The sequence below is a fragment of the Salmo salar genome, chromosome 01, assembly GCF_965601325.2.
Source record: "Salmo salar chromosome 01, fSalSal1, whole genome shotgun sequence".
Lineage (NCBI taxonomy): Eukaryota > Metazoa > Chordata > Actinopteri > Salmoniformes > Salmonidae > Salmo > Salmo salar.
The window spans coordinates 9,708,691-9,730,000 of NC_138291.1; the positions used below are offsets into that span (position 1 = coordinate 9,708,691).

Below are 21,310 nucleotides of genomic sequence, written 5' to 3' on the forward strand. Positions count from 1 at the left end.
CAATCATATTCAGTGATGATTCAATATCACGTGTGTCCCCAGGGTGTCTCCACTGCAGAAGTCGGAGGTGGTGGACCTGGTCAAGAGGCAGGTGAAGGTGATCACCCTGGCCGTCGGTGACGGTGCCAACGACGTGGGCATGATCCAGACGGCTCACGTTGGCGTGGGCATCTCTGGCAACGAGGGCCTGCAGGCCGCCAACTCCTCCGACTACTCTATCGCCCAGGTAACCCCTCTATCACCTTAACACATCATTACTTCTGAATGTATTTGAGGACTGGTTTTTACGGGGCAATAATATCATTTATGGCATTATTTAACAAGGGCAAATCGACAATATGAAATTGTGGATATCGCCTAACCCTAATACGTTGCTCTCTGTCTCGCTCTCTGTCTGTCTCGCTCTCTGTCTGTCTCGCTCTCTGTCTGTCTCGCTCTCTGTCTGTCTCGCTCTCTGTCTGTCTCGCTCTCTGTCTGTCTCGCTCTCTGTCTGTCTCGCTCTCTGTCTGTCTCGCTCTCTGTCTGTCTCGCTCTCTGTCTGTCTCGCTCTCTGTCTGTCTGTCTCGCTCTCTGTCTGTCTGTCTCGCTCTCTGTCTGTCTCGCTCTCTGTCTGTCTCGCTCTCTGTCTGTCTCGCCTCGTCTGTCTGTCTCGCTCTCTGTCTGTCTCGCTCTCTGTCTGTCTGTCTGTCTCGCTCTCTGTCTGTCTGTCTGTCTCGCTCTCTGTCTGTCTGTCTGTCTCGCTCTCTGTCTGTCTGTCTCGCTCTCTGTCTGTCTGTCTCGCTCTCTGTCTGTCTGTCTCGCTCTCTGTCTGTCTCGTCTCGCTCTCTGTCTGTCTGTCTCGCTCTCTGTCTGTCTGTCTCGCTCTCTGTCTGTCTGTCTGTCTGTCTCGCTCGCTCTCTGTCTGTCTCGCTCTCTGTCTGTCTGTCTGTCTCGCTCTCTGTCTGTCTGTCTGTCTGTCTGTCTGTCTGTCTCGCTCTCTGTCTGTCTGTCTGTCTGTCTCGCTCGCTCTCTGTCTGTCTGTCTGTCTGTCTGTCTGTCTGTCTGTCTCGCTCGCTCGCTCTCTGTCTGTCTGTCTTGCTCGCTCTCTGTCTGTCTGTCTGTCTGTCTCGCTCTCTGTCTGTCTCGCTCTCTGTCTGTCTGTCTCGCTCTCTGTCTGTCTGTCTCGCTCTCTGTCTGTCTGTCTCGCTCTCTGTCTGTCTGTCTCGCTCTCTGTCTGTCTGTCTCGCTCTCTGTCTGTCTGTCTCGCTCTCTGTCTGTCTGTCTCGCTCTCTGTCTGTCTCGCTCGCTCTCTGTCTGTCTGTCTCGCTGTCTGTCTGTCTGTCTCGCTGTCTGTCTGTCTGTCTGTCTCGCTGTCTGTCTGTCTGTCTGTCTCGCTGTCTGTCTGTCTGTCTCGCTGTCTGTCTGTCTGTCTCGCTGTCTGTCTGTCTGGCTCGCTCTCTCTGTCTGTCTGTCTCGCTCGCTCGCTGTCTGTCTCGCTCGCTGTCTGTCTGTCTCGCTCTCCTCTGTCTGTCTCGCTCTCCTCTGTCGGTCTCGCTCTCTCTCTGTCGGTCTCGCTCGCTCTCTGTCTGTCTCGCTCGCTCTCTGTCTGTCTCGCTCGCTCTCTGTCTGTCTCGCTCGCTCTCTGTCTGTCTCGCTCGCTCTCTGTCTGTCTCGCTCTCTCTCTGTCTGTCTCGCTCTCTCTCTGTCTGTCTCGCTCTCTCTCTGTCTGTCTCGCTCTCTCTCTGTCTGTCTCGCTCTCTCTCTGTCTGTCTCGCTCTCTCTCTCTGTCTGTCTCGCTCTCTCTCTCTGTCTGTCTCGCTCTCTCTCTGTCTGTCTCGCTCTCTCTCTGTCTGTCTCGCTCTCTCTCTGTCTGTCTCGCTCTCTGTCTGTCTGTCTGTCTGTCTCGCTCTCTGTCTGTCTGTCTCGCTCTCTGTCTGTCTGTCTCGCTCTCTGTCTGTCTGTCTGTCTCGCTCTCTGTCTGTCTGTCTGTCTGTCTGTCTCTCTGTCTGTCTCTCTGTCTGTCTCGCTGTCTGTCTCACTGTCTGTCTGTCTGTCTGTGGCTCGCTCTCTGTCTGTCTGGCTCACTCTCTGTCTGTCTGTCTCGCTCGCTCTCTGTCTGTCTGTCTCGCTCGCTGTCTGTCTGTCTCGCTCGCTCGCTGTCTGTCTGTCTCGCTCTCCTCTGTCTGTCTCGCTCTCCTCTGTCTGTCTCGCTCTCTCTCTGTCGGTCTCGCTCGCTCTCTGTCTGTCTCGCTCTCTGTCTGTCTGTCTCGCTCTCTCTCTGTCTGTCTCGCTCTCTCTCTGTCTGTCTCGCTCTCTCTCTGTCTGTCTCGCTCTCTCTCTGTCTGTCTCGCTCTCTCTCTGTCTGTCTCGCTCTCTCTCTGTCTGTCTCGCTCTCTCTCTGTCTGTCTCGCTCTCTGTCTGTCTGTCTCGCTCTCTGTCTGTCTGTCTCGCTCTCTGTCTGTCTGTCTCGCTCTCTGTCTGTCTGTCTCGCTCTCTGTCTGTCTGTCTGGCTCGCTCTCTGTCTGTCTGTCTGGCTCGCTCTCTGTCTGGCTCGCTCTCTGTCTGTCTCGCTCTCTCTCTGTCTGTCTGTCTGGCTCGCTCTCTGTCTGTCTGGCTCGCTCTCTGTCTGTCTGGCTCGCTCTCTCTCTGTCTGGCTCGCTCGCTCTCTGTCTGGCTCGCTCGCTCTCTGTCTGGCTCGCTCGCTCTCTGTCTGTCTCGCTCGCTCTCTGTCTGTCTGTCTCGCTGTCTGCCTGTCTGTCTGTCTCGCTCGCTCTCTGTCTGTCTGTCTGTCTCGCTCTCTCGCTCTCTGTCTGTCTGTCTCGCTCTCTGTCTGTCTCGCTCTCTGTCTGTCTCGCTCTCTGTCTGTCTCGCTCGCTCTCTGTCTGTCTGTCTGTCTCGCTCGCTCGCTCGCTCTCTGTCTGTCTGTCTGTGTCGCTCGCTCTCTGTCTGTCTCGCTCGCTCTCTGTCTGTCTGTCTGGCTCGCTCGCTCTCTGTCTGTCTGTCTCGTCTCGCTCGCTCTCTGTCTGTCTGTCTGGCTCGCTCGCTCTCTGTCTGTCTGTCTGTCTCGCTCGCTCTCTGTCTGTCTGTCTCGCTTGCTCTCTGTCTCGCTCGCTCTCTGTCTGTCTCGCTCGCTCTCTGTCTGTCTGGCTCGCTCGCTCTCTGTCTGTCTGGCTCGCTCGCTCTCTGTCTGTCTGGCTCGCTCTCTGTCTGTCTGGCTCGCTCTCTGTCTGTCTGGCTCGCTCTCTGTCTGTCTGGCTCGCTCTCTGTCTGTCTGGCTCGCTCGCTCTCTGTCTGTCTGTCTCTCTGTCTGTCTCGCTCTCTCTCTGTCTGTCTCGCTCTCTCTCTGTCTGTCTCGCTCTCTCTCTGTCTGTCTCGCTCTCTGTCTGTCTGTCTCGCTCTCTGTCTGTCTGTCTCGCTCTCTGTCTGTCTGTCTCGCTCTCTGTCTGTCTGTCTGGCTCGCTCTCTGTCTGTCTGTCTGGCTCGCTCTCTGTCTGTCTGTCTGGCTCGCTCTCTGTCTGTCTGTCTGGCTCGCTCTCTGTCTGTCTGTCTGGCTCGCTCTCTGTCTGTCTGTCTGGCTCGCTCTCTGTCTGTCTGTCTGGCTCGCTCTCTGTCTGTCTGTCTGGCTCGCTCTCTGTCTGTCTGTCTGGCTCGCTCTCTGTCTGTCTGTCTGGCTCGCTCTCTGTCTGTCTGTCTCGCTCGCTCTCTGTCTGTCTCGCTCGCTCTCTGTCTGTCTCGCTCGCTCTCTGTCTGTCTCGCTCGCTCTCTGTCTGTCTCGCTCGCTCTCTGTCTGTCTCGCTCGCTCTCTGTCTGTCTCGCCTCTCTGTCTGTCTGTCTGTCTCGCTCGCTCTCTGTCTGTCTGTCTCGCTCTCTGTCTGTCTGTCTGTCTGTCTCGCTCGCTCGCTCGCTCTCTGTCTGTCTCGCTCTCTGTCTGTCTCGCTCTCTGTCTGTCTCGCTCTCTGTCTGTCTCGCTCTCTGTCTGTCTCGCTCTCTGTCTGTCTGTCTGTCTGTCTCGCTCGCTCTCTGTCTGTCTGTGTCGCTCGCTCTCTGTCTGTCTCGCTCGCTCTCTGTCTGTCTGTCTGTCTGTCTCGCTCGCTCTCTGTCTGTCTCGCTCGCTCTCTGTCTGTCTCGCTCGCTCTCTGTCTGTCTCGCTCGCTCTCTGTCTGTCTCGCTCGCTCTCTGTCTGTCTCGCTCGCTCTCTGTCTGTCTGTCTGTCTCGCTCGCTCTCTGTCTGTCTCGCTCGCTCTCTGTCTGTCTCGCTCGCTCTCTGTCTGTCTGTCTGTCTCGCTCGCTCTCTGTCTGTCTCGCTCGCTCTCTGTCTGTCTGTCTCGCTCGCTCTCTGTCTGTCTGTCTGTCTCGCTCTCTGTCTCTGTCTGTCTGTCTCGCTCGCTCTCTGTCTGTCTGTCTCGCTCGCTCTCTGTCTCGCTCGCTCTCTGTCTGTCTGTCTCGCTCGCTCTCTGTCTCGCTCGCTCTCTGTCTGTCTCGCTCGCTCTCTGTCTGTCTGGCTCGCTCTCTGTCTGTCTGGCTCGCTCTCTGTCTGTCTCGCTCGCTCTCTGTCTGTCTGTCTGTCTGTCTCGCTCTCTCTCTGTCTGTCTCGCTCTCTCTCTGTCTGTCTCGCTCTCTGTGTTTTCAGTTTAAGTACCTGAGGAATCTTCTCCTGGTCCATGGGGCGTGGAACTACAACCGAGTGTCCAAATGCATCCTGTACTGTTTCTACAAGAACATAGTGTTGTACATCATAGAGGTAGGGCCGCTTCAGTAGGGCCGCTTCAGTAGGGCCGCACAATTCTGGTAACTTTCACAAAAGGTCCAGAGTTTCCAGAAGTCCCGGTTGGAAGATTCCCTGAATTAGGAAGAAATAAGCAGGAAATCCTCCAACCAGGTTTTTTTTTCTTCTAATGTCTCATTGGGATTTTGTGAAAGTTCCCAGAATTCTGCAACCCTTTGAGGTCAACATGGTTGTCAGTGTGTAATAGAGAACCTCAGTCACTCATTCATCTTGTTTTTCAGATCTGGTTTGCGATCGTGAACGGGTTCTCTGGTCAGATTCTATTTGAACGTTGGTGCATTGGTCTTTACAATGTGGTAAGTGTGTGTACACTCCTTATTCACTCCTTTCATGGAGTTCTCCCTGACTTACCCCCTGTGTGACAGATCTTCACAGCGATGCCTCCTCTGGCCCTGGGTATATTTGAGCGCTGCTGCAAGAAAGAGAACATGCTAAAATACCCAGAACTCTACAAGACATCCCAGAACGCACTGGGTTTCAACACCAAGGTACACCCTCCACCCATTAACCCTGGTCATTATTGCCTTGTGAAAAGGAGACGAGGGGCTTTTCTCATTTATCAATCGTGAGCAGCACGAATTTGGGCGTGTAATGTTTGCATAATCAATTTTTTTCACATTTCAACATTTGGGCATTTTACCAAGTTTTCAAAGATAAACAGATAAACCAACAATGCCTGCACAATCATAATGTTTATAGCATTAGGGACTTAAGGTCCATTTGGAAGTTGGAACTAGGCCCTCTTTGTTCATATGTTTCCCCTGTCCCACTGCAGGTGTTCTGGGCTCACTGTCTCAACGGCCTCCTCCACTCTGTCATCCTCTTCTGGCTACCCCTGCTGATCTTCCAGCATGGTACGCTGCGTGCGTATGTCTGTCCTGTCTGTCTAGCTGTCTCGGTCTGTTCTAGTATTAAGCAGTCCTGCATATTTGGTTTCTTTTATTCCAGATACTGTGTCTTGGAACGGGAAGACTCCAGACTATCTTCTCTTAGGAAATATGGTTTACACGGTAGGTTGACTGCATGCCCAAAAGAAAGGTCTGGTTTGTTTTTGGATAGCCTTCCCAGCTCTCAATGAAATATCTGAAAACACTTTGGTAAAATTGTTTCTGAATTTAGTATACACACAGTAGCAAGACTTCGATAGAAACACGACACATCTGATTTTCCATATCCTCATGAAATGTTGCCTGGTAAAGTGACTTGGCGTTATCTCTCTTTTCCGTCCCCCAGTTTGTAGTGATAACCGTTTGTCTCAAAGCTGGACTGGAGACTTCATCATGGACACTGGTGGGTTCAGTAGGCTTCCCATTTCTGTCATTCAGAATATGAGAAACCATTGCAAAGTGTGATGTTTTTCTGACCTGCTCTGTTGCTCCCTCTGTAGTTCAGTCACATAGCCATCTGGGGTAGTGTGTTCCTGTGGGTGTTGTTCTTCTGGCTCTACTCCACCTGGTGGCCAGTTATAGCTATTGCACCAGACATGTCTGGTCAGGTAAAGTACAGATCACTCTATGTCCATCAATATGCATTTGTTGGACAAATATGTTGCACAATATGCAACACAGAAGCAAACGTATTATTCACGTGTCGAAAGTTTTAAGTGCGCGTGTGTGTGTGTGTGTTGCAGGCAGAGATGCTGTTCACCTCAGGAGTGTTCTGGATGAGTCTCCTCTTCATCCCTGTCACCTCGCTGCTGTTTGACGTGGCGTTCAGAGTGTGAGTCCAGACCTTAATACATACAGTACTAGCTTCCGAAGAACAACTACGCTTTAAACAGCCCTTTCATTCTATAATATAATTTACATCTCACACTCTCTCTCTCTCTCTCTCTCTCGCTCAGGGTAAAGAGGTCTTTCTGGAAGAACCTGGTTGATGAGGTGCAGGAGCTGGAGGCTAAGGCTCAGGACCCTGGAGTAGTGGTTCATGGGAAAAGGTGTTTTTATACCGTCTAACTGTGTTGAGAAAATAAAATAAAAAAATGTCACATGCGCCGAATACAACAGTGAAATGCTGAATACAACAGGTGTAGACCTTACAGTGAAATGCTTACTTACACGCCCTTAACCAACAATGCAATTTTAAGAAGAAAAAAAAGTAAGAGATAAGAATAACAAATAATTAAAGAGCAGCAGTAAATAACAATAGCGGGGCTATATACAGAGTGTACCAGTACAGAGTCAATGTGTGCATGCTTTTTATTTGTCTGATGTACTCTTCTCTCTGTGTGTGTGTGTGTGTGCAGCTTGTCAGAGAGAGCTCAGCTCCTGAAGAACCCGTTTAAGAAGAACAGCATATCGTCGGCATACAGCACAGAGTCCGTCCCTCAGAACATGCTACGTAAGTCACACGCCTCACAGAATGTGGTGCTTCACACTTGTCCTCTTCCTTCTGTAGTACAGTAAAACATCACCATCTAGAACAGTGTCTAAACCCAGAAGGCACAACATCACAGGATGTCCAGAAACGCTTGCCAAACAGACCAGGCCGGGGTTTGAGAAGTCACTGAGGGAAGTGTAAAATTCATCCTAAAGGCACAACCTAGATTGGAGCCAATGTCTTAAGTAGTTGAACATGTTATTACTCCAAACTCGTGGAAGTGACAAACTGACAAGTTTTTATTTTGGTCAAAAAACAACTAAAAAAATAAGTAGGGGTTTTGATTTGACGGCCTGCACATGGGATAGATGTTAGACCGGATGACGTGCTTCTACACATGAGCTCAGCTAGCCAACGTCGCCATGACATCACCTACAAGTGTGATCGGGGATTTCTATTGGAGAATCAGTTTGTCTGTCTTCATACTGTACTGTCTTTGACAACACTCTTTGACTACATTTCCCACAATGCCATTTGTCCCTCCCTCACTGCCTCCATACACATGCAGGCATGGAGGGGGTGAGATTGTCGTTGTCACTCGAGGTGTGAAGGTTAGTGAGCCCCTCACAAGGTTGGATCTGTGTAAAGTAGGTAAACTTCCCTAGAGTCATAGAGCTTTGACAGTGGGTAGGTTAGAATCGTTCCCTGTAGTTTGAATAGACGGACCTTACTGTAGTCTGTGGGCTAGAAGAATAGAAATTGTTCTTAATATGATAAACTATTGTGTAGGATATGTATGGTGTTAGGATATACACTATACAGTGGCTTGCGAAAGTATTCACCCCCCTTGGCATTTTTCCTATTTTGTTGCCTTACAACCTGGAATTAACATGGATTTTGGGGGGGTTTGTATCATTTCATTTACACAGCATGCCTACCATTTTGAAGTTGCAAAATATGTTTTATTGTGAAACAAACAAGAAATAGGACAAAAAACTAAACTTGAGCGTGCATAACTATTCACCCCCCCTTCAAAGTACATTTTTTTGAAGAGCCAACTTTTGCTGCAATTATAGCTGCAGGTCTCTTGGGGTATGTCTCTATAAGCTTGGCACATCTAGCCACTGGGATTTTTGCCCATTCTTCAAGGCAAAACTGCTCCAGCTCCTTCAAGTTGGATGGGTTCCACTTATGTACAGCAATCTTTAAGTCATACCACAGATTCTCAATTGGATTGAGGTCTTGGCTTTGACTAGGCCATTCCAAGACATTTAAATGTTTCCCCTTAAACCACTCAAGTGTTGCTTTAGCAGTATGTTTCTTAGGTCATTATCCTGCTGGAAGGTGAACCTCCGTCCCAGTCTCAAATCTTTGGAAGACGAAAACAGTTTTCCCTCAAGAATTTCTCTGTATTTAGCGCCATCCATCATTCCTTCAATTCTGACCAGTTTCCCAGTCCCTGCCGATGGAAAAACATCCCCACGGGATGATGCTGCCACCACCATGCTTCACTGTGGGGATGGCCTTCTCAGGCTGATGAGAGGTGTTGGATTTGCACCAGACATAGCGTTTTCCTTGATGGCCAAAAAGCTAAATTTTAGTCTGATCTGACCAGAGTACCTTCTTCCATATGTTTCCATATGTCTCCCACACGCCTTTTGGCGAACACCAAACATCTTTGCTTATATTTTTCCACACCACTTTTCCGTTTTAATTCATTTAATTTTTCCGTTTTAATTCATTTCACTTCACTACTTTGGAGTATTTTGTGTATGTCCATTACATGAAATCCAAATAAAAATCTATTTAAATTGTAATGCAACAAAATAGGAAAAATGCCAAGGGGGGTGAATACTTTTGCAAGGCACTGTATATATAAATGTATGTGGACACCCCTTCAACCCTTCAAATTAGTGGATTCAGTTATTTCAGCCACACCCGTTGCTGACAGGTGTATAAAATTGAGCACACAGCCATGCAATCTCCATGGACAAACATTGGCAGGAGAATGCACATACTTAAGACGTCAGTGACTTTCAACATGGCACCATCATAGGATACCACCTTTCCAACAAGTCAGTTTGTCAAATTTCTGCCCTGCTGTCTTTGTGAAATAGAAACGTAGAAACGGCTCAGCCGCAAAGTGTAAGGCCACACAAGCTCACAGAACGGGACCACCAAATGCTGAAGCGCGTAAAAATCGTCTGTCCTCGGTTGCAACATTCACTACCGAGTTCCAAACTGCCTCTGGAAGCAACGTCAGCACAAGAACTGTTCGTCGGGAGCTTCATGAAAAGGGTTTCCATGGCCGAGCAGCCGTACACAAGCCTGAGATCACCCGAAATAATACCGTGTCGGCTAGAATGGTGTAAAGCTCTCCGCCATTGGACTCTGGGGCAGTTCTCTGGAGTGATAAATCACGATTTACCATCTGGCAGTCTGACGGACAAATCTGGGTTTGGCAGATGCCAGGAGAATGCTACCTACCCCAATGCGTAGTGCCAACTGTAAAGTTTGGTTGAGGAGGAGTAATGGTCTGGGGCTGTTTTTCATGGTTCAGGCTAGGCCCCTAGTTCCAGTGAAGGGAAATCTTAACGCTACAGCATACAATGACATTCTAGATGATTATGTGCTTATAACTTTATGGCAACAGTTTGGGGAAGGCTCTTTCCTGTTTCAGTATGACAATGCCCCCATGCACAAAGCGAGGTCCATACAGAAATGGTTTGTTGAGATCGGTGTGGAAGAACTGGCCTGCACAGAGCCCTGACCTCAACCCCATCTGAACACTTTTGGGATGAATTGAAACGGCAACTCCGAGCTAGGCCTAATCGCCCGACCTCACTAATGCTCTTGTGGCTGAATGGAAGCAAGTCCCTGCAGCAACGTTCCAAAGTCTAGAAGAGTGGATGCTGTTATAGCAGCAAAGGGGGGACCAACTCCTTATTCATGCACATGATTTTCTAATGTTTGACGAGCAGGTGTTCACATACCTTTTGGTTATGTAGTGTACAGTGCATTCGGAAAGTATTCAGACCCCTTGACTTTTTCTACATTTTGTTACGTTACAGCCTTATTCTAAAATAGATTTATGTAGTTTTTTTTCCCCTCATCAATCTACACACGTTACCCCGTATTGACAAAGCAAAAACAGGTTTTTAGAAATGTTTGCTAATCTATTCAAAATAAAAACTGAAATATCACATTTATGTAAGTATTCAGACCCTTTACTCAGTACTTTGTTGAAGCACCTTTGGCAGCGATTACAGCCTCCAGTCTTCTTGGGTATGACGCTACAAGCTTGGCACACCTGTATTTGGGGAGTTTCTCCCATTCTTCTCTGCAGATCCTCTCAAGCTTTTTCAGGTTTGATTGGATATTTTCAGGTCTCTCCAGAGATGTTAGATTGGGTTCAAGTCCGGGCTCTGGCTGGCCCATTCAAGGACATTCAGAGACTTGTCCCAAAGCCACTCCCGCGTTGTCCTGTTGGAAGGTGAACCTTTGACCCAGACTGAGGTCCTGAGCACTCTAGAGCAGGTTTTCATCAAGGTTCTCTCTGTACTTTGCCCCGTTCATCTTTCCCTCGATCCTGACTAGTCTCCCAGTCCCTGCTGCTGAAAGACCACCCCACATCATTATGCGGCATTCACCATGCTTCACTGTAGGGATGGAGCCAGGTTTCCTCCAGACGTAACGCTTGGCGTTCAGGCCAAAGAGTTAAATCTTAGTTTCATCAGACCAGAAAATCTTGTTTCTGATGGTCTGAGTCCTTTAGGGACCTTTTGTCAAATTCCAAGTGGGCTGTCATGTACCTTTTACTGATGAGTGGCTTCTGTCTACCGTAAAGGCCTGATTGGTGGGGTGCTGCATAGGTGGTTGTCCTTCTGGAAGGTTCTCCCATCTACACAGAGGAGCTCTGTCAGAGTGACCATCGGGTTCTTAGTCCCTGACCAAGGCCCTTCTCCCCCGATTGCTCAGTTTGGCCGGGTGGCCAGCTCTAGTAAGAGTCTTGGTGGTTCCAAACTTCTTCCATTTAAGAATGATGGAATCCACTGTGTTCTTGGGGACCTTCAATGCTGCAGATGTTTTTTGGTACCCTTCCCCAGATCTGTGAGACCTTATATAAACAGGTGTGTGCCTTTCCAAATCATGTCATATCAATTACATTTACCACAGGTGGACACCAATCAAGTTGTAGAAACATCTCAAGGATGATCAATGGAAACAAGATGAAGCTGAGCTCAATTTCAAGTCTCATAGCAAAGGGTCTGAATATTCATGTAAATAAGGTATTTCTAAAAAACTGTTTTTGCTTTTTCATTATGGGGTATTGTGTGTAGATTGATGAGGAAAACAATTTAATTTAATCAATTTTAGAATAAGGCTGTAGCGTAACAAGTCCGACTCATCCATCACATCCTGTGTTAGACATTTACCTTCACCTAATATTGACTTATTAGATCTATATATCTCTATATCTAATTTAGCTGTGGGTTGTTGATCTAACTGTCCTGGCTTTCTGATAATGTAGTGTGTGCAGTAGTGCTTCGCGTGTAGCCTGGATTATAAACACAGGTGTTTTTTTGTCGAGGGGAAGGGAACAAACTTTGGTACAGGCTTTGTGTGTGTTCGAGTTGACTGCACCTGTGGTGAATTGTGGGTAAATTGTGACAGACTTACTGATCTACAAATAATAATGAGTAGTTATTTATTATGCAAGGTGGTTTGTAGACCAGTCAGTAGGCTGTCGGCTGAACAAGCCCTTTGAGAGGTGGGGTTATACATCCTTATTTCCAAAATCTCACTAGGTGGTCAGCTTGACATTTTTATATATAAGTATCATGTGCTTGTTTTCCCTTAGACGGCTATGCCTTCTCTCAGGAGGAAAACGGAGCGGTGTCACAGTCTGACGTGATCCGGTCGTACGACACCACCAAGCAGAGGCCCGCTCAGCCCCAGTGGTGAAGCCTCTCCCCTCCCCCTCAGCGATGCCCTCCTATCACATGCTGCACTCAGCCATCCCCATTGGAGGAGGTTGACAGGAAGTCACCTCACAAAGTGGGGCCGGTCAACTTCCACCAGAAAGTCTGGAGTGAAGGCCCCGTCCAGAAACAACCCCCAAAACCCATAACCCCTGAGGAACTTCTGTTGATCTGAGAAGACTGGATAGGTGTCAGCAATATGGGGCAAATTCCCCTTGGGTGGGGGGAGGTGGTATGTATATCATATTGGTTATACCTGTCCTATCTTTCAGATCTACTGAAGTGCAGAGGAGGTAGGAGGTGGAGCTAAGGGCTGTTTCTGGAAAGCACCGAAGAGAGAAAAAAAAATAACATTGCAAGATGACATTTACAGAAAGTGTTTTCACTTTTGGTTTGTCCCAAGCACTGACTTTTTAATGTGTTTTTGTCCTGAAGACTTGACCTGTTTTTATATTTGTAAGAGTTCCATTCTAAGCAACGAAGAGGGAACGTCTCATATTTTATTTTTGGTGTGGCATAAGACCAAACTCGAACAAGATGTACATGCCACATAAAGAGCAGTGTTGGACCAAAACGATCCACGAATCATCCCTAAACCTGAAATGTGTAAGAGAATGGGAAACCCTGTGATGTTGCTTGCCAAAGAGTAATGTGTGTAATCAATGGGGGTTTGAATGTAGTCTATGATGATTGAATGCCATTTGCATTCAATCATTGCACTCCAGAATGATATCGCGAGCAAGCACTACAGGTTAAGACTTGATGATGGGCTTCTCATTTTAAGATTATATCTCTGAAAGATTCCTTGCATTCCATGTTTCTCTCTAGTCAATCCATCCCAACAGTGCCTTTCAGAGAGTTTCTCTCATGCAGTAGTGTAATGCTATAGCGTGTGTGCATGTGTTTCTTCGTCTTTTGCATGGTTTAAAATCCGTCCATGGCTCTTTTCACTGCAATGCAAATGTTCTCTCACTGACCGGGAAAAAGAAGTATGCGTTAATTTGTTCATTTGAATTGTATCCATGTTGTGTGAGTGTGAGGGATGAATGTATCAGAGTATTTCTGGGGAAACAGAAATACCACTCAAACTTCATGGCCGTAAAAGCTGGATATACCTTGGTTTTTGTTCAGAGAAAAAAAATGTGTTAATGTGTTCCTTGAGTCAAAAAGAAGAATTCATAATTTAACAAGTTTACTTTTTCTATAACTGATTTAATATTTCATTCTCAGATGCATAAAGGGACTACTGAATAAAACCACTGCAACACTCAAATGCAACCTTCTAGTCTGTGCAATCAGATTTCTTTGCTCACACTTTTCACAGATATTTTAAACACTATAACAATAACGATGAGTATACAAGTGTACCTCACTCACATATTTGTATAAGTAGTGTGTGCTTATAGAATTGGAGGTATGCTGTGCTTGTACAAGATGTGGCAATGTCCAACCACATGTTTAGCCCAGAACCTGTACAGAGTAGAGGTTTAGTTTCACTTTTGTAGTGTGAACATTCATTGTTAGTTTTTCTCAATTGCGCACAAGCATTGAACGAAACAATTTCAATTCAATCAATGTCAATTTTCAAAATGTTTTTCACAAGACACAGAACTCAGTGGCCTTTTGCAAAACAGTGAATGCATTTTTAAAGCAAGGCAACAGCAAACATGTCGCCCCCCACGAATGATGCAGCGCCCCCCTTGGGCCAATCAGTGTAATTTTGTAAATGGCAAGACACATGCACCCAAGTTGAATCAAAATCAGGCCAGTAGTGTCTGAAATATCACGTGGGTTAGCTAGACTCAGATCCCTGAGCAAGTGTGCCATTTTCTCTTTTCTGAGTCAAATAGATCAAGAGATATAAACATGTGCCCGTTATAGCGCCACCATGTGGTTGATATGAATGTTCTTGCATATGTTGAGGCTTGACAGTGTTTGCAACAAATTGTGTTACAATACCAAAATCTGACTGATTTATGTGCCAGACCACGCCCACGTGAATGTTTATTGGTTAATAGTCTGCAAAATATTGCATTGAAAGACCTATGTCCATAGATGCCACATATCAAGTTTTGTGCAGATCGGCCATACGGTGCCAGAAGAGTCGCATTTTAAGTGTTTTTAACATAATTCAAAATGCCGGAAAATCCATCATGGGTCCCTGAGGAAAATGTATTCCGTTGTGAGGAGAGGGACCTATGTACTGAATGTCATGACTTCATGTCAAACGGAGTGAGGGGTGTGACCTTTTAAAAGTTAGTATTTTCAACGTCTTGTTATAGCGCCACCATCTGGACAATTTTGTAAATGCTGGATATCTATGGCAAGACGCATCATTCCCATAAGTTTTGTCAAAATTGGGCCAGTACTGTATGAAATATTGCGTGTGACTAACGTACAAATGTACTAATGGATGGAGACCGATCCACAGACCCCCTCCCTAATTTTATTGTTGTGGACAATGAAGCGGCCTTCTCAAAACATAAATACATTCATCAATACTGAAAAATGGAAATACAACTAGCGAAAGGTGCAGAATTATGGGTGATTTACTCCTCCTTTTATGCATATTTCACCAAACAATTTGATACACATCAAATATTATTGCTGATAAGCATATTGTGTGCAGGATTCATTCACTGGTATCATCACAATCCAATTCCATGTACTCAGTTGATAGGTTTGTAGACTTCCATTGAAGCAGAAACACAATCCACAAAATAAATAAGAAAAGGTGAATACAGTGGAGGAACACAACTGGTATGAATGTATAGGCCTCAACCCAAACCAAAGCAAAGCTCTGCAATGTTGGAGATAATGACTTCATTCTTTGCATTGTCTGCAATGTTGTAAAACAATTCCTAGAAATTAGACAGTCCCCTTTGCTAGATCTTTCTCTGTATTGTATCTGTTTCAGGCCTACTACTGATAAAGACATGAATAATTTTGTGCAGTAGTATTTACTGACTGCCGGAAACAGTGAACACATTTGCAACCTTTTTTCTTTTGATGAAAACAACGTGTTGGTATTCTATGAAGAGAACACTTTACAGTAAATGTTGTATTTATTGATGACAATTGTATTTTAAAGTTTCGCAAAAGGTGGTCTAAGATATACAGCCCAGGTACAAAAGCAAGACATTCTGAAAATGTATTTAAAGCATTAGAACGTTGTTGTTCTGTCATAGGTACGTTTAACCACAGTTCCTAAAAATGCTTCTACGCCATTCAGAAAATGTTCCATGGTGAACACTTAATCCTGGCTACAGTTATATCAGAATAGAACTGTCACCGATGTTGACATTTTGACCTGTACAGGGACCTATCCCGACCCCTGAAAGCTAAGTAGCAGGATTTTTACACAGGAGACAATAGACAGTTTCACTTTTTATTTGTTTTAAACAATTTGCAACTAGATATATAAAACATATTCCACAGGAAATTCAGCTAAAGTCACAAACATTTTCATAATTCCCTTTTGTTAACAAAAAAAATGAACTAAAATGAGTGGCGCAGCGGTCTAAGGCACTGCATCTCAGTGCAACAGGTGTCACTACAGTCCCTGGTTTGATTCCAGGCAGTATCACATCCGTCCGTGATTCTGAGTCCCATAGGGCGGCGCACAATTGGCCCAGCGTCGTCCGGGTTTGGCCGGGGTAGGCCGTCATTGTAAATAACAATTTGTTCTTAACTGACTTGCCTAGTTGAATAAAGGTTAAATAAAAAATACAAAAATAAAAATGTACACACAGGGATGTTTATTTGGTAACGTCATTGCTATTTAAGCTTCTACACCCAAAATATTTTCATTATTATTTTATGAAAATGAAGGCACTGTTAAAGGACTAAAGAATAATTGAACAAAGTGGTAAACAAAAGTAAGTGTCCAAGCTGTAACAACTAAAACATTGTTGGTAAGTGTTTGTTTCCCTGGAATTTTTTTGTAGCAATGGTGGCAAAGTCGCGGAGAGAACTAAAAAACATTTTGTAGAACGAAGGTCCGTTCTGGTGACTTCAAAAGGATTCTACTCCAAAATGAATAAAAATGCAATTATGCTGTCACCATCTAAAATATAAATACCCCCTCCAAAAATTATCTAATAACATATTGGTCCATATTAGCAAGCAGGTGTGCTATTTATCAATAACAAGTATTACCTGTAGCCCAACTGATGCAGCATAGTGGCTATATCATTAGCTAGATCACAAGCTATAAACCTTATCTTGTTGCTAGTTAGCAACATATTGATTAATTGAATTTCCCCCAAAAACGTTCCACTGGCACTCATTCAAGTTACATATAGTATCGGTCTCCCCTATGCATTCAACGCTATTGGCGAGCTCTAAAGCAGATCATCCATGCTGTTGCTAAAAACCCAGGTTTTAAAAGGGTGCAGTCCGCACATTTTCTGGAGTTCAGAAATAAATGTAGAAGCCCTAGAAAGCTGTGATCCTCCTCTTTTTAACAGTAGCCATCAAAGCTGAATGTTGTGCGATGACGGGGGATGCAAGTTTCTTTCCTCTCCTCTCAATTTGAAAGCGCCTCAAGATAAATATTTATTTCTCACATAGAATGCGACAAGCTGACCAATTGAATAGGAAAACTATTCCACAATGAGGTTGTCTGATTTTGCGGTTGATTACTTGTGTTGTTGTAAAAATGTATGTGGACCAAAGAAATTCATTATAATAAAACATTTGCAAAACCAAAGCTACAAGGGCACAGCTCCGCCTGGCTCTCATTAGGTTCATAGGTACCAGATTTCAGATCTGTCTGGAACAGGCCCAATTTTACACTGAGGCAAGTGTGCCAGCTCCACTTCTTTGTGTCTTGCAATTCATAGCTATTATGACACCTGCTATTATGAAAACTCCCACAATAATGAATGATATTCCTGTAGCATTTCCCACTGTTCCCCCTACACTAGATGCTAAAAGCACCCCTCCTATGATTAACAAAAAAGCAAAAAGCAATATCATACAGAACATTGTCTTTCTCTTCCCCCTCTCTTCTTCCTCCTGTTTTATTCTTTGCCTTATGATTCTTTCCTGCTCCTGCCTCTGCTTTTCTTCCTCCGCTTTCCTCTTCTCCTCCTCCTCTTGGATCTTTTTCTGAGCCTTCTCATACATGTCATTGGTGTAGTAAGTTCCTCCATTATTCTCCACCATGTCTTTTATCTTCTCCAGAAGCTCTGTAACCTGAGTGGGGTCTTTATCGTTGTTATTGAACGAGTGATATCTGCCCCCACAGGTGTTGAGGAGTTTCTGTACATCCTTGGACTTTCTCAGAACGTTGATCACTTCTTGACCATTCAGCTGATCTTTACAGGTGAACAACAAGAGGGTGTGCAATGAAGCGTCGTCGCCAAAGTTCTCCTGGATCCACTTCACGGTGTTCCTCTCCTCCTCTGTGAACCTCCCCCCCAGCCTGATCACCAGCAGGAAGGCGTGGGGTCCCGGAACAGACATGGTGACACACTCCCCTACTGTCTTTTTCACTTCCTCATCCGTCTTCGCTGTGTCGAAGATGCCAGGAGTGTCAACAATATGCACCTGCATCCCACAAACCTCTCCAATTGTTTTGTAACACTTGTCTGTCACAGAATTAAGAGAGGCGTTCACTTCAAACACCTTTTTCCCCAGGATGGTGTTTCCGGTTGCACTCTTCCCTGCTCCAGTCTTACCAACCAGAACAATCCTAAACAAATCTAAAAAGACAGGACTGTTCACTACAAGATGTTCTGTTGTTTTATTCTTCCTTAGAGAGGTACAGTGCCTTCGGGAAAGTATTCAGACCCTTGACCTTTTCCACATTTTGTTATGTTACAGCATTTTTATTCAATTGTATTTTTTTCCTCATCAATCTACACAAAATACCCCGTAATGACAAAGCAAAAACAGTTTTTTAGATTTTTTACCCAATGTATTTTCAAATAAAAAACTGAAATATGACGTTTACATAAGTATTCAGACCCTTTACTCAGTACTTTGTTTTAGCATCTTTGCAAGCGATTAAAGCCTAGAGTCTTTTGGGTATGACACTACAAGCTTGGCACACCTGTATTTGGGGAGTTTCTAACATTATTCTCTACAGATCCTCTCAAGCTCTGTCAGGTTGGATGGGGAGTGTTGCTGCACAGCTATTTTCAGGTCCCTACACAGATGTTCAATCGGTTTCAAGTCCGGGCTCTGGCTGGGCCACTCAAGGACATTAAGAGACTTTTCCCTGAAGCCACTCCTGCGTTGTCTTGGGGGTGTGCTTAGGGTCGTTGTCCTGTGGGAAGGTGAACCTACGCCCTAGTCTGAGGTCCTTAGAGGTCTGGAGTATGTTTTCATCAAGGATCTCTCTGTACTTTGCTCCGTAAATCATTCCCTCGATCCTGACTAGTCTCCCAGTCCCTGCCGCTGAAAAACAACCCCACAGCATGATGCTGCCACCAATATTTATTGGTATAAGCAAAGCAGTGCGACAAAAACAACAACACGGAGCTAAGCATAAACAAACGAACGGTCAACACAAAAGAAAATAAAAATATGCTTCACCGTAGGGATGGTGCCAGGTTTTCTCCAGACGTGATGCTTGGCATTCAGGCCAAAGAGTTCAATCTTGGTTTCAACAGACCAGAGAATCTTGTTTCTCATGGTCTAAGAGTCCTTTAGGTGCCTTTTGGCAAACTCCAAGTGGGCTGTCATGTGCCTTTTACTGAGGAGTGGCTTCCGTCTGGCCACTCTGCCATAGAGGCCTGATTGGTGGAGTGCTGCAAAGATGGTTGTCCTTCTGGAAGGTTCTCCCATCTCCACAGAGGAACTCTGAACCTCTGTCTGAGTGACAATCGGGTTCTTTGGTCACCTCCCTGACCAAGGCCCTTCTTCCCAGATTTATCAGTTTGGCTGGGCGGGCAGCTCTAGGAAGAGTGTTGGTGGTTCCAAACTTCTTCCAATTAAGAATGATGGAGGCCACTGTTCTTGAGTACAATGCTGCAGACATTTTTTGGTACCCTTCCCCAGATCTGTGCCTCGACACAATCCTGTCTTGGACAATTCCTTCGACCTGATGGCTTGGTTTTTGATCTGACATGGACTGTCAACTGTGGGACCTTATATAGACAGGTGTGTGTCTTTCCAAATCATGTCCAATCAATTGCAGTTACCACAGGTGGACTCTAATCAAGTTGTAGAAACATCTCAAGGATGATCAATGGAAACAGGATGCTCCTGAGCTCATTTTCGCATCTCATAGCAAAGGGTCTGAATACTTGAATAAATAAGTTATTTCCGTTTTTTATTTTAATACATTTGCAAAAACATCTAAACCTGTTTCCGCTTTGTCATTATGGGGTATTGTGTGCAGCTTGATAATCAATTTTAGGATAAGGCTGTAACGTAACAAAATGTGGGAAAGGTCAAGGGGTCTGAATACTTTCCGAATGCACTGTAGATTGAGTATAGATCTGAATCGGATCAGTTGATGGAAATGGAAAATATTAAAGTCCTTATAATATGGGGTTATTTATTTTTGGAGATGAATTAACTCACCTGTAGAGGAGGTCTTCTCTTGGGCTACCAAGGGAACAACTGAATGGTGTAAGACAAAATAATACACAGTGAGACATTTTTTATAATGGCAATAGGAAAAATAATAACTTATTATATACAGCAATAATTTTAGGTGGACAACAAAAAATATCAAATACTTAGCATGCTTAATAAGTGACACAACAAACAATACATATATAAAGATAACTTTATCCTATTACTGAACAATATGAAAAGAGGTCTAATTAAATGGAACCATTTTCACATTCAGTATATCTTACAGGTAGAATAAACCTCATCAGAATGGCATGGCTCCCAAAGTTTTTTTTATTTATTCTCTGTAATACCAATTACCCCACCTGGGATATTCTTTAAAAATTATACTCGGTCAACACAGACTTTATATTGGAAAATAAAACTCATAGAATAAAAAGGGAAATGGTGGTTTTAACCTTGCAGACTTGGAATTGTATCATCTCGCCACCCAGGGCTTTTACTGGCAACATTTCGTTAAACGCACTAAAGAGGAACAACTGGTTCATATTTTCATGCATCTGTTTTCAAAGGATAAACCTAAGAACATGACCAACTTCATAGTTAATAACGCTAAAACGATATGGAAGAAAATGAAACGAAAATGAAAATGAAACAAGAACCAATATCACTCCCTGAAAACACAACCCTATGGAACAGTCCTTGGATAACTATTCAGAATTCATAGATAAACTGGCCCGCATGGAAATGAAAGGAATGGATACCATAAATGACTTGGTAAAAGTGAATACATTTATTTCCAAGACAGAATTAAAAAGCAATTTTGGACTGACCAATGCAGATATTTTCAAATACATGCAACTCAAAAGTGTAATATCAAGAAATGTCTATTTGAATTATTTTAGACATCAGAGCAATCTTGAGGGAATCCTATTTGAGTCAGAAAAGGATGTTCATATGATAAATAAGCTGTACAACTACCAAGACGTAAAAATATCTGATATTGGCACAAGATGGAGGGAATGCTGGAAATAACTAACGAGATTACAGTTAACGAAAATGTTGCTTAATCCAGTATAAAAACAAATGTATAGCATGTATTATACAAAAGACAAAATTCACAAGATCTACAGCACAACGGACGAGTCGTGTCTTAAGTGTAAAACTAACAATGACCCAATGTCTCAATAAGTATTAAAATGCAGATATAATTTGAATGTGTCTGTCTGCATATTTCCAGACATGGCATATGAGGGTGTGTTGGACGATACTTTTCTCGTCAATCATCTTGAGAAAAAAAAACGTATACTTAAAAACTGGAAATCAACTAATCTTCCATCGTTAACACAATGGAAAGGTCGAAACTATGTTATCTAAACGTTGAAAGTGCGTGGGCAAGGGAAAATATTTTTTTGTGGGGGCACAGCTTGTGGCCATGTTGCGGAGTGTGATACGGGCGCTGGATATGGGGATGTGAGCAGGTGGGTCTGTAAAGGGGTGATGTAGGTGTTGTTTGTGTGAGTCTGTATGTTGTCGTTTGTATCTGTATTTTTTGTATTGTTAAAAAAAAAAAACGAATAAAATCTTACTAAAATGTGAAATACATTACACATGCCATACTCAGAATCAGATTGCGTTGAACATGTCCTGGCTTGACTTTAGGCTGTTTTATGTTCAATATAAGAGATCCCATTTAAACTACTAAATTCAGTAC

The 21,310-nt window shown here is 44.6% G+C and overlaps 2 protein-coding genes across 4 annotated transcripts in view; one reads left to right on the forward strand and one right to left on the reverse strand.

The window, feature by feature from the left end:
• LOC106608070 (putative phospholipid-transporting ATPase IA) overlaps positions 1-13,344 on the forward strand; it is a 47,587-nt gene extending 34,243 nt beyond the window's left edge. For all 3 annotated transcript variants that reach the window (XM_014205869.2, XM_014205790.2, XM_045713077.2), the window contains 12 exons: positions 43-226; positions 4,610-4,720; positions 4,987-5,061; positions 5,131-5,253; positions 5,541-5,619; positions 5,714-5,775; positions 5,999-6,055; positions 6,153-6,260; positions 6,396-6,484; positions 6,609-6,701; positions 7,011-7,105; positions 11,946-13,344. In XM_014205869.2, coding sequence (XP_014061344.2) covers positions 43-226; positions 4,610-4,720; positions 4,987-5,061; positions 5,131-5,253; positions 5,541-5,619; positions 5,714-5,775; positions 5,999-6,055; positions 6,153-6,260; positions 6,396-6,484; positions 6,609-6,701; positions 7,011-7,105; positions 11,946-12,049 — 1,180 coding nt within the window. In that variant the 3' untranslated portion in view covers positions 12,050-13,344. The remainder of the gene's footprint in view (positions 1-42; positions 227-4,609; positions 4,721-4,986; positions 5,062-5,130; positions 5,254-5,540; positions 5,620-5,713; positions 5,776-5,998; positions 6,056-6,152; positions 6,261-6,395; positions 6,485-6,608; positions 6,702-7,010; positions 7,106-11,945) is intronic.
• A 2,096-nt stretch (positions 13,345-15,440) lies between these two features.
• LOC106608166 (GTPase IMAP family member 9) overlaps positions 15,441-21,310 on the reverse strand; it is a 6,223-nt gene continuing 353 nt past the window's right edge. Inside the window, exons 2-3 of the mRNA XM_014205988.2 lie at positions 19,603-19,641; positions 15,441-17,774 (exon numbers count right to left, since the gene is read on the reverse strand). Coding sequence (XP_014061463.1) covers positions 16,858-17,774; positions 19,603-19,641 — 956 coding nt within the window. The 3' untranslated portion in view covers positions 15,441-16,857. The remainder of the gene's footprint in view (positions 17,775-19,602; positions 19,642-21,310) is intronic.